Source organism: Bipolaris maydis, assembly GCF_028858645.1.
Source record: "Bipolaris maydis strain C4 unplaced genomic scaffold PSV08scaffold_10, whole genome shotgun sequence".
NCBI lineage: Eukaryota > Fungi > Ascomycota > Dothideomycetes > Pleosporales > Pleosporaceae > Bipolaris > Bipolaris maydis.
Window position 1 is genome coordinate 664,418 of NW_027093866.1, and position 14,099 is coordinate 678,516.

Sequence of the window (14,099 nt, forward strand, 5' to 3'; positions counted from 1 at the left end):
TTCTTTCCCCACTAGCCAACCCCCCTCCCTCGCTCACAATCCTTGCAAGAACCCCAAACTCACCCGTATTTTTTTTCTACCCCGCATAACTAATCCCCACGTGTAAGACCACGAGGCGCCACACGACTGGTTCGGTCCATGCAGTTTCCCTTGTTTGCATCATCCCACTATCGCACCACACTTCCTTATGCCCACATTCCGAGTCCGTGTTCCATGGTCCAAGTCCGCAACGAGCTCAACTCTCCCAACTCCCCCTTCCCTTCCATACTTGAACACTCTGGAAATGCCGGGTTTACGTATGAACCAGGATAGTAGTAGGTAACCTCGGCACCTATGTACGGTAAGTACGTGCGAGAGATTCCCGCTTTCTTCGTTCATCTACTCTACTCTACACACATATATATATGTTTTCACCCTTACTCTACGGTAAGGTGGGCTGTTTTCTGTGTTTCCAGTCGTGACGATTATGTGGCGCACAACGTGGCTTGAACGGTGGAAGACATGATTCGAGCCTTTTTCCCCTCCTTTTGTCCGAAGAGGCTCCGGAGGGAGGGAGAGGGTCGGACAAAGGGAGGTCCGGTCGGTGGTAGTGAGGGTTGGAGGGAGCGGTGAGAAGGAGGGAAGTACAGTGAGGGAACGGGTCAGTTCGGTGCTGGGTGAAAAGTGTGCGAAAGAGATTTTGGAAGAATGGTCACGTGAACAAGGTGGATGTGTGTGTGTGTTAGGGTAGAGCTTCGGATATATTAATGCTTCTTCAGCCCTGCGCTCGTGTCTGGGGTAATTTAGGCTATTTACGATGTACTTATTTCTAGATATGATGATGTATTCAATGTGAAACATAGTGCACTGAAAAGATGAGATGAAATAACTTTGGTGTAGGGTGTATTTTGCCAGGTACCATGACTGAAGGGCATTTTGAAGGTAATGTAGGATAAATGGAACGACCATCTTTCGAAAGTGAAAAAATGGAAGATTTTCGGGGATAATCATAGTATTTGAAGCATTACGAAACTAAAAGAATATAATATGTAACAAAGAACCCTTACATTCTGCTCAATGGAAATGACAAAGGGAAGAAAAATCGGAATCACATCCTCCCAACGGCGTTTTTGCTCTTGTAGTGAGCTTGGTATCTCAAACAAACAACGACAACAAAAAAGAACTAAACGTCAAATTAAAATGTGAATCGAATCCGAATCACTTCAAATCCCCAAACACCCATTTGCACTAGACGAATATCTTCCAATATACAAACCCATCATGTCGTCGTATCATTATACCCGTACCTCACAATCCGGAGTAGTTGCCGTCGAGCCCAACCAGATTCGCAGTATCCTCGTAATCGCCAGGGATCATGATACCAGGGTACAGGCCATCACTACCAGGCGTAGACCCGTAGTCGCAAGCAGCATTATTGAATTCTTCTCCGCTAGTCAAGCTCTCATCGCTGAAGCTGAGAACGCTCTGGGGCGGCGGGGCCTCGGATGCATAACTGTTCCAGTTCCAGACATTGGGTGACCATGTAGTGTTGTTGTCGGTGGTAGCAGACAAGGGTGTCATATCGAGCAGAGCGTCGGCTGGTGGGCCGCCATAGATGGTGTCGTAGATGTTTGTTTGTCCATTGTCCAGTGATGAGAGAAGACGCTCCCAATCGGCCGGCGAAACCTCAGATTTGATAGCTTGGTTGCTATTTGAAATCACGTAGCCAGCCAATGGATCCATCGGGAAAGACATGTAGTCGATATTGCGTTGCTGCTGTTGCTGTTGCTGACCTACAGGTTGGCTTGGATGACGCTTGTTTGGCACTGAAAAAGATGCACGATGAGACAATGGGCTCAAAGTTGGCTCTGAACGGGCAGTTGGGGGTTCCGACCGAATCGAAGATAAACTCGTTGACGAGTGGTTAGGATGAGAGCCTACGTGGGGTGAAACGGCAGGAAGCGTTGCACGACGCGGTTCCCGAGCGTCTATACGAGTAGCTTTCAAGGCACCTGGGGAGAAGCGCGCTGCTAAAGCCTTGAGCGACTTTTGGGTGGCACGGAAAGTATCCAAAGGCGCGCCCATGTTTTGATCAGAGTTGTGCCGCGAAAGGGGCGGTGCTGGCATCTGGTCCACGCTTGGTACAGCTACGATGCCACAGCCTATCCGGCGGAAGTCAGTGTAACCAGCTGCGTTTCCGTGCTCGAGCATGTCCATAACGGTACAAACGAGGCGGTTGCTTTCTTTGATGAGCTTGCCTTCGCGGGCCAGGTTGAGCGCCTGGAAAAGCAGACCGAAACCAGCTTGCACGAGAACCTCATTGCGGTTGAGGCAGAAGGAGAAGCTGAGTTTGCGTTCGTCGAGGAGCTCGACAATTTGCACAATGTGTTTACATGCATCACCAATAGCTACCACAGCTGAAGACGCTCTGTCGCCAAGATTGGCAACAACAGCTGGGCGGTACACCAGAGCTCTGATGTGATGATATGCAAGAGACTGGCGTTGTTAGTACTCGGGCATAGTATAGCGCCATGCGGGTTGTACATACCAAAATGGGAGAGCGGCTGCTTGTGACGTTGGTGCTCGGTTTGTCTTGTGCAAATGTGAGCTTGAGGTGCGGTGCAAGGTTGCTTTGCCAGTCCTCTAATTCGTCGGCCAACATTGCCATGGTGCGGAAAGAGATGTCATGAGACGCCGATCCGGGATAGAGTTCCATGAGGACCCTGGATAGGATGCGTGACAGGCGGAAGAGCGCTAGCGCACTGGAGAGCTTGGTATATTCGCCCGGCAATGTCGGCAGGAATCCCTTCTTTGTGACGTATTCGTCATCAGCATCTACGGGATACTCACAGTGCACATCTTCCTCGCGAATCAGTTTCGGAAGACCAATGTGTGCAGCAGAAAAGCTATAGGAAATCAGCAACATGGCGGCAGTTTATGGGTGACATGAACTTACCAGTCAACGGTGTAGAGTGACCAAAAGGTCTTCTTGCGTGTTTCACATGTCAGCGCGTCAAGTGCGAAGCGCTTCTGGGACTGATGCAAGCCAAGACGTTGTGACAGGCCGACAGCCAAGCCTTTGTACTTGAGCATCTGAGAGTAATCCGCTCTCAAGAGGCAGAAGATCTGAGCAAGAACAAGACACTGAAGGGTTGTTATATCGTTGGCCATCAAGAAGCTCTTGATTGCGCTCTGCCACTGGGCTTCGAAAGAGTCGACATCTTGGCCGTCGCGAGGCTGCGAAGTGTCAGTCTGTAGTCAAGCACGCGACAGGTTTTGGGCACGTACATCGCTCGAAAGCGCAGCGATTCCAAAGACCAGGTTAAGTTGAGCAATGGACCTTTTGTCGGTCATAGTGTCTGGACTGGTAACATATTGCTCGTATAGACCTAAGAAGGTTGGGCGATGGAGGATTGGGAACAAGGGCGCCCACTCCTGGAAGAATATGTTGACCATCTGGTCTGAGACTAGACGAGGAGGGGCCTTGAACGATACTGGACGTTTTGATTGAGTGGCAACTGGCTTTGCACCTGCGCCGAAGAAGACACCCGAGTCAACGTCGGTTGAGAGTCTGCCTGCTTCTTGTGCTTTTTGCTTGAAGGTCTCTGCGAAATGTCAGACATGGGTGCTGCCGGAGAGGGAGCAGATGTCGTACCAACAAGTGTTCGTCCAGCCGAACTGCCTACAAAGTAAGAATCATGGTTTACATCGTCGAGTAAATGTGGCGCCTGCTGCACCTTGAACGTGTCGTCCTTCTCTTGTGACTCTTCACATGCTTCCGATGTTCCCAGAGATTGTGGCGATGTTCGTCTTGCAGGTGCTTGTGATGCTGGAGAATGCGAGTGGATGCGCGATAGCATGTCAATCTTCTCGTCCTTTTCATCGAGCAGTTCTTTAAGTTCCCGAACCTCGCTTTCCAAAGCACGGACGCGCTCTTCTAAAGACTCTGTGTATCCTCTGGGAAAAGCACGACGGCTGAGCTTGTCGCTCGTCTTGCACTCGAAGCCAACATTTGTACACTGCGTGCAACTGGGGCGGATACCGTCGCATCGTATCTTCTTGGAGCGACAACGATCGCAGGCTTGGGCGATGCGGCTCTGGCAGCTTGAGCCGACTTTGATAACCTTCATGGGCAAGATTCCAGGCATGGTGGCGGTATTTTGGTGTCTGCGCGTCGTGGATAGTGTGCAAGTGCTGCTTGTCGTAGGCCCAACGGGCAGTCGCTAATAAGTAGTGTTGAGTCCTGTCATTCGATGCTCCGGTGTTCCTGGGTCTGCGAAAAGCGTGTAGTCGGCAGAGTTTGATTGTTGGTGGTGTCGAGAGACGTGTGCTGGTGTCGCAGTGTAGATACAGCCGGCTAAAGTCGAGGTGAGCGTGTGCCCAGATTGAACGAGGGGGTTAAAGATGAGCGGAAGAATCGGAGCGGCCTGGCAAATGGAGTACATACTTAAGGCTGCCACCTGCCACCCTGGTCTAGTCAGATCCTGGGGAATTTGTGGGTGGCTGCGGGGGCGGAAAGGCGCCATTCCAATCCCATCAGGCCACAGACAAGCAGCAGGCGTCGTTGCCGATACATTTTCGCTCATCACTAGCCACCAAACCTTAATCATGACTGGCTGTGATCAGCATGCGGGGCTGACTGCTGCTTGACGGCCATTTTCGGCGTCCCTCATCGCGTGTGACGATCGGCCCTTTGAGATCCTCCACCGAGTGTTGGTTTGACGAAACAACATGAAAGACGTCAGCCACAGTACTGCTGTTGGGTCTTATTCCCCTCATCTGCCTTGTGACACCCTAGACCTGCGTAGAACCGTCGTTATTGGAGTCGACCCACGAGTCATCGTTATGGAGGGTATAGAACCAGAGACCTTTTCGCTAACAACCACGCCTCATTTGCTGCTCGTATTCATATACACTACTGTATGTACTCGATATCTACTCCATGTGCGTGCCACCCTTGCTACGGGCTTTTTTGAATTTACCCAAGCAAACCGGCGCAATCCTGGGCTACCCTGACATTGTTCTAGAAGAATACTGCTTAGTACACGACGTGAGAAGCGGTTGATCCCACTCAAGCCATGAGGATCACCCTTAGCTTTGCAGAAAAACATCTTGCATACGTATCGTTCATTGGTATTGGGTAGCTGATCTCTGTTGAACGTACGACGTGGCGTGATCGTATCACCTACACAGTATACACACTACAACTCATCATGACTGCTGAAGCGATCCTCTAGTACTAAATACATGTGCGCCAACCATAGGAGAAAAACAATGTCAGATGAGTGAGCGACGAAGTATGCATGGCAGAAAATCACTGCTTCGTTGTATGATGTGGTGAATGCGCTTGCTTATGGGCGATCCGGCATTCATGTCGCAGTGCCGATTAGAAGGCAAGCAGGATTGGATTGATCCATGCGTGTTCAAGAAAAATCAACTTCTTCCTCCTGTTCATCCATACCCAGATAGTGTATGACAGTGGGTGAGTCTAATAATTTTGCTCTCTGTAGGCAACGTCAGTGTCTGTTCCTTGTTGCACGTGGCAGCTGCAGGGACAGGCTCTGCACGTGTGGTCGATCAAGCGCACGTTGCCGACTTGCACCAACATGGACTTGGCAACCCAGGCGGTGAGGATTGTATCCTACCGCTGAACAATGAAACTGCGTAACCATTTTGAAACGCAGGACCTGGGGCGCGAGAAGAAGGCATAGTACTCACCTGTTTGTCAAAGACGGATGCGGCACGTTGGAGCATGTCCAGCTCTAAGTCCCGGAGCCGCTCTGCTAGTTTCCATGGTAATTCGCGAATAGTGTCCTCACGCTTGGTGCCTTGAGTACCCCTGAGCGCCTCGATCTGCGTATCAATGCGGGCTTGCAAGAGGACTGTCGCACGCAGCTGGAAAACGTCCCAAGTTGCGTCCTCTTCAAGATATTTACGTAGCTTAGAGGTATCCAGCTCACTCTCTCTCCAAAAACCCTGTATGCTTTTCTTGCCATCGGTGGTTTGTCTAACCCTGAAGTCTAACCCATCCTCTTCGTTGACTACAACAAGCCATATGAAGTCGCCCTCCCAACCTATGTCGCCGTCCTTTTCGAAGATGCGAAATCCTGGCGCTTCTGTTGACACATACATTTTTGCAGGCCTGAGCGGATCATCGTCTGGAATGTCAAGATCCAGGAACATGACTTTTGCAGAGGTCATGCCATCTTCGAGAAATCCGTATGAGAAGATGTTTTCGCACGCGCCTTTGTCGTCACCGTAGCTACGTTTGTCAGCGCATTGTTTTGGTCCGTTTTTGGCGGCATACGTGATTGTTACTTCGCCCCCCTGTTCAATGTTTTGGCACTCTCGAAGTAGGAGCAAGCCATTTCCGTTGCTATCTGTTTCATATAAGGCGGCTGTGGCATTGCCCGATGCGTGATTGGCCATGTCAACGCACGGCATCATGCAATCGCCAGCACCTGGAAATTCCAAGGCTCTGGACCTGTACATGGCATCGACCCGCATCCAATCATCAAAGGTGAGCATGCCGTCTTCTTCGTCCCACCAATACTTAGTGCACCATGGGATGGATTCCGTAGCGGTTCGCAGGTTCTCAAACTCGCGCAGTAGACTGTTGAGCTTTGCGCTGACAGCAGGCTTGAGCGTAGTTCCGACCAGAAGCTCCCGCTCCTCTTCTGTCCAAAAAGTGGGAAGAAGCTCATCTGGGAGGAACTTGATATACTGGGTTAGAGGATTCAGCAGACCCACATCCTTTGTGTCTGGGCAGCAGATGGTAGCTTGGAGGAGCAGGAATGAGAGCACGGCGCCTCTTGTTGTCTGCAAAGTGTTACTATTATGGGTACTCTATCGGTCGCCAAAGTCCATCACGCACCCTTCCGAAGTCTCCGAGGGCTTCAAGAAGATCATGGAGACGATGATCCGACTTTGCAAGGAGATCTATGTTCTGACGAGAAATGATCAATTCTTTGGGCACTACGATGAGAGGCTCGACATTGCCTCCTTGGAGGCTCTGGTCGGCGATGACGGTCGAGCCTCTGTCCTCATGGCCGGGCAGAGGACCAATTTTGACCTTGTTGAAGGTGACGCCGTGAAAAGTGGCCCAGGTAGGCAATGCATCAATGGGCTGTTTGAGCCATCCCTCGGTTCTGCCTCTGCGTATCATTTCCACCGGGTGGTTCTGTAGACGGATGTTGTTCTGACGGGGCGTGGGGGGAGTTTAGTTGCAGTCGTCAGGTGATGTTGTGTTTTACAAGGTGCATGTTCAGGGACGGCCAATACGTAAGCGTCTTATCGATACCGTACGTACGAGGCATGTACGTCTTGTATGCTACGACATGTCTACCCACACCACACCAGTGCGGCTGCAGGACCGCTGCAGCCATGGCAATCGGGCGGTGGCACTGGACCCTGCGAGGCCATGTAGGAGGAACGACGGCTGCAGGGAGAAGGCCGACAGCGATGGTTTCCTTAGAGACGAGGGCAGCCCAGGCCTCGAGCGAGGGGCTGCGGGCGGCCAGCTCAGCGGTGCATGTTGCAGGAGCATAACAACGGGCAGTGCGGCGGATGGGCAGTAGGGGAGGGCGGCCGCTCGTGCCTTGTTGTCATGGCGCTCGGGCCAGGCCGTCCAGAGTTGTTGTGATGCTGTTGGCGGGTGTGCCGAAACCATGGAGCGGAGCTAGTGCCGCCGTCCGTGCGCCTGTAAACAACAACAACACCGACATGTGCTTAAACTTGCAACCACTCCCGCACCACGGCCATCTCTACCATTATTCCTTAACCCAGACCGCAGCAGGAACAGCAGACGGCCTTCTCGCCATCTCGCCGCCATCCTCTCCTCCGCCACAGCCTCGCCGCCCGCCTCCGCTGCGCCGCGCCACCGAGTCTGCTGCTCTCGTCCCAAGCCGGCCTCTCGTGACGCTCCGACATCTTCGTGCGCCCTCGCCCATCGTCGCTTCCTTCGGCCGTAACAGGCACGCACGTTGAGAGTCGCCCCTTCCTGCTCATGTCTTCGCACCGCGAGCGGACTTCCAAAATGCCTCGCGCGTCCACGACCAGCTACGGCCAGGTCATCGAGGTGAGCACCAAAACAACCATCAAAACAATGCGCCATTGGCCCAAATACTGATCCCCGCGCCCCTTAGTACATCCAAGACCGTCTCTACCTGGCCTCGTACACGTATGCCCCGGATGCGTCTACCCCATTCCCTTACCCCAAGCAGTCCCAGTCGCCTTCCAAGCGGTCGTCGCGCGCCCATGGCGGCCCTACAGCCCCAGCACACAAGGTGCTCCCGCCCGTCTACTTTAGCATTGACAAGACGCTCTTGTACAATGCTTTCCACGGTGACTTTGGCCCACTTCACATTGGTCACCTGTACCGCTTCGCCGTTCAGCTGCACGAGGTCCTGGGCGACCCCGCCAACGAGGACCGCGCAGTCGTCTTCTGGAGCAACGCCGACTCGAGGAGTAAGAAGACTCCATCTTTGTCGCTTTTGCGCACCAGTTAACATGCCTAGGTCGCGCAAACGCTGCTTGTATCCTGGCATGCTACATGGTGCTGATCCAGTCATGGCCTCCTCACCTGGCCCTCGCACCCATCGCACAAATGGATCCTCCCTGCATGCCCTTCCGTGACGCCGGCTACAGCCAGGCCGACTATGTGCTCAACATCCAGGATGTCATCTACGGTGTATGGAAAGCCAAGGAAGAAGGCCTCTGCGGACTCAAGGACTTCAGTCTGGAGGAGTACGTATGTCCTTGTTGCTTCTGCTCACAGCTGCTAACCTTGTCAGATACGAAAAGTACGAGCGCGTAGACATGGGAGATTTCAACTGGATCACCCCCGACTTCCTTGCCTTTGCCTCGCCACAACAAAAGCCCACACACGAGATCCCCGCTTCCTCGCCCATGTATGCGACGCTTCCTTCCAACATTGCCGAGATCCAAAGATCCGACCTTCCTAGCCCTTTCAAGAACGTACTCTCACATTTCTGCGCGCGCAACGTCGGTCTCGTCGTTCGGTTAAACTCGGAGCTGTACTCGTCCTCGTACTTCACCAAGCTGGGCATTCAGCACCTGAACATGATCTTTGACGACGGAACATGCCCGCCCCTGTCCCTTGTTCGCAAGTTTGTCAACCTTGCACACGAGATGATCACTGTACAAAAGCGAGGCATCGCCGTCCACTGCAAAGCTGGTCTTGGACGAACTGGCTGCCTCATTGGAGCATACCTCATCTACAAACACGGCTTTACTGCCAATGAAATCATCGCCTACATGCGATTCATGCGCCCAGGAATGGTCGTGGGCCCTCAACAACACTGGCTGCACCTGAACCAGGGTACTTTCCGCGAGTGGTGGTACGAGGACACCATGAAGGCCAAGTATGCTCAGATGGTACCTTCCACACCCACAAAGTCATCGCACAAGCAGCGCCTTGCTAGCAACGGACAAACCTTCACTCCCCCCAACGGATCGCAGAAGCGCGCAGCTCTGGGCGAGATTGAGTCGAACGAGCGAAGCAATTCGGGACACATTGGCGTACTAGACGATAACCTGCCTGCGCCGACACCTGGCCAGCCGCGAAAGACTAGCAAGCTTTACGGCAACGGATCGCGGCAATCGCCCCAGCGCATTGACGAGAACGAGCCATTCACAAAGTCGCACACAGAGGTGAGGGCAGAGATCACACGCTTCGACGGCGAGTCTGACGAGGAGTTCCACCTTCGCCAGATTGCGCGACGGACATCGTCGCGTTCGCCCCAGCGCTCGCCTACCCTCAAGGATAAACAACGCCGTGCTTTCAGCACCACGTCGGTCATCCAGACCTCGGTAACGCACACCTCTTTTGGCTACGGCGAAGAGAGCGATCTCGAAAACACCGCACCAACCGGCGCGCGGCCAAAGACACCAAAGGAGAAGAGCGGCAATGGCAGCATCAGCATGACCAAGGTGCGATCAAGCCCTTCACGGCGAAGCACCGACGGAAAGGCCGGTGTACGAAAAACCAGCGGTCGCGTTGGCAGCGTCGGCAACGCCATCTCACGAACCAAAGCATGATGAACGTTTCTGGATTTTCCACTTCTTAGTCTCCATCTCCATCGCAACGGAGTTCTAGCATGGCGCCACAGGACACTACATTTATCACGATTGTGCTCGCTTCGATTTTCTCCTGTCCGAGTCAAGTCATCGTCCATCCAGCATGCCTGCCTGGCTTTTGGCGCTGCAAATGTCTTTATACATATTATCGGGGTCCGGCGTTTTTTGGGGATTGCCAATATGAGCATATTGGCCTTTTGGGATATCTCTGCTTGATACTTAGTCGGGGCCGGCGCATGGAGTGCGTCGATTTCTTCTTTTCTTGTTATTCTTTTTTCTTCCCAACTTTTCCACGTTTTTTTCTACTGTCTCGTCACCTATGGTGGGGGCGGAGTTTGTGTGCCTGGCTTTACTAGTAGTCTTGTCCCTTTTCGCACTTCATTTAGCTGCGGATATGTTCATGACGTGTATGAGTTTCATGATGAGCGTAATTCCAGACTTCTTCGTTTCAAAACATTGTGTTGATTTCTGAGTGGTGATGTGATTGATAAGTTATGTGTTCAAAAGTATTTTCGTACCCCAGTCAAGCCTTCTCATGATGTTCAGGGAGAGCGCACGTGACATGTGTATCCACTTTCCAAAAAAATCCATGTTCTTCACCACGTCCACCCATCTCAAGTTCAACCAGGAGTACAGGGTGTTCCCGTCTCATGTCCGATCAGCACGGGACTCGAACCCGCAACCTTGGCCTTTACTTTGCCTTGCTCTGCTCGATGTAGATGCTAGCATAGGAGGGCCACGCGCTACCATTGCGCCAACCGACCTTATTTGCCATGAAGCTACCTTGTGTGGTATGTTGTAAATGTATCCATGCTGCACTTGGAATTCCTACTTCATGTGAGTTTGGAGAGCCACCAATCGAATCTATTGTTTTTGGTATGTGGGACGGGCAGGGTCTTTGCCGATTTTTTTTTGAGGGGGGTCTCAAGGTGGATAGATGTGGGATGTGGAGACCCTACCTTCCTTGTTCCCTTGTTAAAAGCTCTGAAAACTGATCTGAATGCTTTGCCAATGCGCCACAAAACTCTATCAGCCGCTACTTGCGCTTGGCAAGTGAGGTTTGAGACCAATGCTTGAAAGCATTTTTACCCGCCGCGACGGCAGCATCTACGTCCTCCGGCCTTGAGACTGGTACATCGGAGTTATTCTCTCCAGTCGCAGGATTTATTCCATTTCGAGAAGAAGGAGTTTTACGCAGCTCGTTGTTGATCACGTTGAGATACGGTCCAAAACGTCTATGGTGGGCGTCGGTGTCATTTTTGCAACTTGAAGAATGATTTTTTGACTGAGAAATGGAATGCTTGTGCAAGCAGAGAAGTGTGAATCAACGTGTTCGTTTTTTTGTTTTTTTCGGAAGTTGTGTTACTAAACAACCTCGGCCCTGTATAGAGATATCGGGTGTCGGACGTTGCAACTAGTTACTAGTTGATCGGATACCGGGTTCTTCGCACCCTTCACCCTCTCAATTCACACACAGCGTATTCCGAGTGTTCATGTGCCTGGATAACGAGCCGGCAGTCAGGTGTGGCAAATTTCATATCAGTATTTTAGGATATAGGTCCTTCATGCCTCAGCAGACTTGCAACAACAGAATCAAAACTATCTAAATAACATCAAAACAACATCTTTTCCACCATGGGTTCCATTCCGGAAGCAAATCCCTTCCGCAATCAAGTGGACGAGGCAGCAAGTCAAGGGATAGGAACATCATTCGTCCCAAAGCATCTACGGATTGTGATGATTGGATGCGGGTAAGGTAGAAAATCTGCAACTTGAAAAAACCTTAACATTTTATCAGGCTTGCCGGAATCCAATTTGCACACGACGTGAAAACAAGACTGACCAATTTCGAACTTGACCTATATGAGAAGAACCCGAAGGTTGGCGGCACTTGGTACGAGAACAGATACCCAGGGCAAGAGAGATTAATAACGTTACGATTAGATGCGCGTGTGATGTTCCCTCTCATACATATCATTTCTCATGGGAGACCAACCCGCGATGGACAAAGTTCTATTCCCCATCATCCGAAATTCAACAATATCTTGAGCATGTCACGGAAAAACATGGGCTCCGCCAGTACATGCATTTTAATCACAAAGTTGTTGAAGCAAGTTGGCAAGAAAGCTCGTCCACTTGGGCCTTGGTTATTGAGGATGGCACCGATCTCAGTCAACCAAAGCTCATTAAAAAAGAATGTGACATTTTTGTGTATGGTGGAGGAGTCTTGAATAACTGGAAGTGGCCAGAAATCGAAGGACGCGATGTTTTCAAGGGCAAGATCATGCACACAGCTGCTTGGGATGAATCGGTTGACCTGTCCGGGAAGAAAGTCGCCGTCATTGGAAACAGTGCCAGCGCTGTGCAGTGTGTTCCTGCTATACAACCGTGTCAGTACCTGCCTCCTGACTCAATAAAGCAGGAGACTTGACTAATGCCGTAAGGGGGGGTACAGCTGTTGAGAAGGTTTATAATTACATGCGAACGGCTACATGGATGATTCCGCATATTTTTTCTGACGGAAAAGTTCAGTCTGAATGTTCGTCCTTGTCCACGATTTTGTATAAAAGAGTGACTAACTTTGACCCAAAGTCCCACCTGAAGACGTGGAGCGCTTCGCCAGTGATCCGCAGTACTATTACGAGTACCGGAAAGAACTTGAGTTAAGACTAGCCAGTGGATTCCGTGGACTCTTCAATGGTAGTCCTTTCCGAAAAATCCTTCGGGACATGACGCTTGAACACATGGAAAAGATGGTCACCGATAAGAAGCTCTTGGATGTGTTGATTCCAAAATTTGAGATTGGATGTAGGCGCTTTTCGCCAGGTGATCACTACCTCAAAGCTCTACAACAGCCCAACGTGGAGGTGATTACTTCTCCCATTGTACGCTTTAGCGAGCACGGTATTGTCACGCAAGATGGAGAGACTACTGAAGTCGACGTTATCATCTGTGCTACAGGTTTTGACACGACGTACAAGCCTCGATTTCCCATCATCGGACGCGATGGATACAACCTTGACGAAAACTTTGGCAACCTAGACTTAACCGAAAGTTATCTAGGCCTCTCTGTTGCGCGATTCCCCAACTTCTTCGGTGAGTATCGTATCTAACCAAAACTATTTTTGATCGAGTCAAAAATTGATGCAGAGTGCAGGCTTCTCATTTCCAAACTTTCCGGTCCTCGGCTCAGCACCTCCTGGATACGAGTTGGCAAGCGATTACATTCTGCGCGTCATTGATCGTATCCAAACAGACAAGCTTAAATCAGTCTGTATCAAAGAGTCCTCGCAAACTGAGCTCAACAAATGGGTGCAGTCAAATGCATTGAAGACAATCTTCAGCGCCGAATGTAAATCTTGGTGTAAGTCCATGAACCTGCCAATTCATACCTGCTTGTTATACTGATCACGGTTTGCTTAAGGGAAACTTCCAGATGGTAAAGTCGCGGTGCCATGGCCAGGAACCCATCTGCATTATGCTCAGGCTACCAAGGTTGTCAGATGGGAAGATTATGATCTCACTTTTGAAGATCCAGAGCAAAGGTATGCCAGCTTTGGTAATGGTATTTCGAGCGATGGAATTACGTCAGAAAACATCCCATGGTTGCACGCATCGTAATTTGAGATAGGAGGGAGCTATACATAGCCAGTTTACAAATTGCCAAACAAATGTTTTCATTATTTTGTTCTTTGAATGTCTGTTCACTGACGTCGATGAATTTGCAAAGACATCTTGATTGAAAGCGTGACAACGAAGCTTCTATGAACTAGAGTACAGGAATCTATTTGATTATCAAACACAACCAAGTCCTATCATCCAGCTTGCAATGTAGAAAAGATGTGGCTAGATGTTCTGTAGATTATATTCCATAACTGAAAAGTGAAGAGAGCCGTAAAAACTAACAGTGCTGCCTGACGGAAAACCCGGGAGAGAACAGCCGGAAGAAGTAATGTGCACTTTCATCATTCATACCTCGAACATACAAATTTCATTTCTGCAATCGCACAATATGAAGATGA

At 50.7% G+C, this 14,099-nt stretch overlaps 4 protein-coding genes across 4 annotated transcripts; 2 read left to right on the plus strand and 2 right to left on the minus strand.

Annotated features, from left to right (window-relative positions):
• Positions 1 to 983: 983 nt before the first annotated feature.
• Positions 984 to 4,127, minus strand: PSV08DRAFT_363759 (fungal-specific transcription factor domain-containing protein; the record flags this gene model as incomplete). The annotated part of the gene is made up of 5 exons (XM_014227875.1): positions 984 to 2,475; positions 2,528 to 2,885; positions 2,936 to 3,216; positions 3,268 to 3,584; positions 3,635 to 4,127. 5 exons carry the CDS (start codon positions 4,125 to 4,127, stop codon positions 1,288 to 1,290), a joined length of 2,637 nt encoding a protein of 878 aa, XP_014083350.1. The 3' UTR covers positions 984 to 1,287.
• Positions 4,128 to 5,096: 969 nt separating this feature from the next.
• PSV08DRAFT_226555 (uncharacterized protein) lies at positions 5,097 to 7,144 on the minus strand (the record flags this gene model as incomplete). The annotated part of the gene is made up of 4 exons (XM_014227874.1): positions 5,097 to 5,483; positions 5,698 to 6,241; positions 6,287 to 6,798; positions 6,854 to 7,144. 4 exons carry the CDS (start codon positions 7,142 to 7,144, stop codon positions 5,403 to 5,405), a joined length of 1,428 nt encoding a protein of 475 aa, XP_014083349.1. The 3' UTR covers positions 5,097 to 5,402.
• Positions 7,145 to 7,858: 714 nt separating this feature from the next.
• On the plus strand, positions 7,859 to 10,217 carry PSV08DRAFT_5917 (protein-tyrosine phosphatase-like protein). The gene is made up of 4 exons (XM_014227873.2): positions 7,859 to 8,056; positions 8,124 to 8,445; positions 8,496 to 8,724; positions 8,772 to 10,217. The coding sequence occupies exons 1-4, from the start codon at positions 7,985 to 7,987 to the stop codon at positions 10,036 to 10,038; spliced, it is 1,890 nt and encodes a 629-aa protein (XP_014083348.1). The 5' UTR covers positions 7,859 to 7,984; the 3' UTR covers positions 10,039 to 10,217.
• A 1,597-nt stretch (positions 10,218 to 11,814) lies between these two features.
• PSV08DRAFT_410915 (uncharacterized protein) lies at positions 11,815 to 13,698 on the plus strand (the record flags this gene model as incomplete). The annotated part of the gene is made up of 7 exons (XM_066093875.1): positions 11,815 to 11,828; positions 11,876 to 11,957; positions 12,002 to 12,467; positions 12,533 to 12,616; positions 12,670 to 13,173; positions 13,235 to 13,441; positions 13,514 to 13,698. 7 exons carry the CDS (start codon positions 11,815 to 11,817, stop codon positions 13,696 to 13,698), a joined length of 1,542 nt encoding a protein of 513 aa, XP_065948786.1.
• Positions 13,699 to 14,099: the final 401 nt, after the last annotated feature.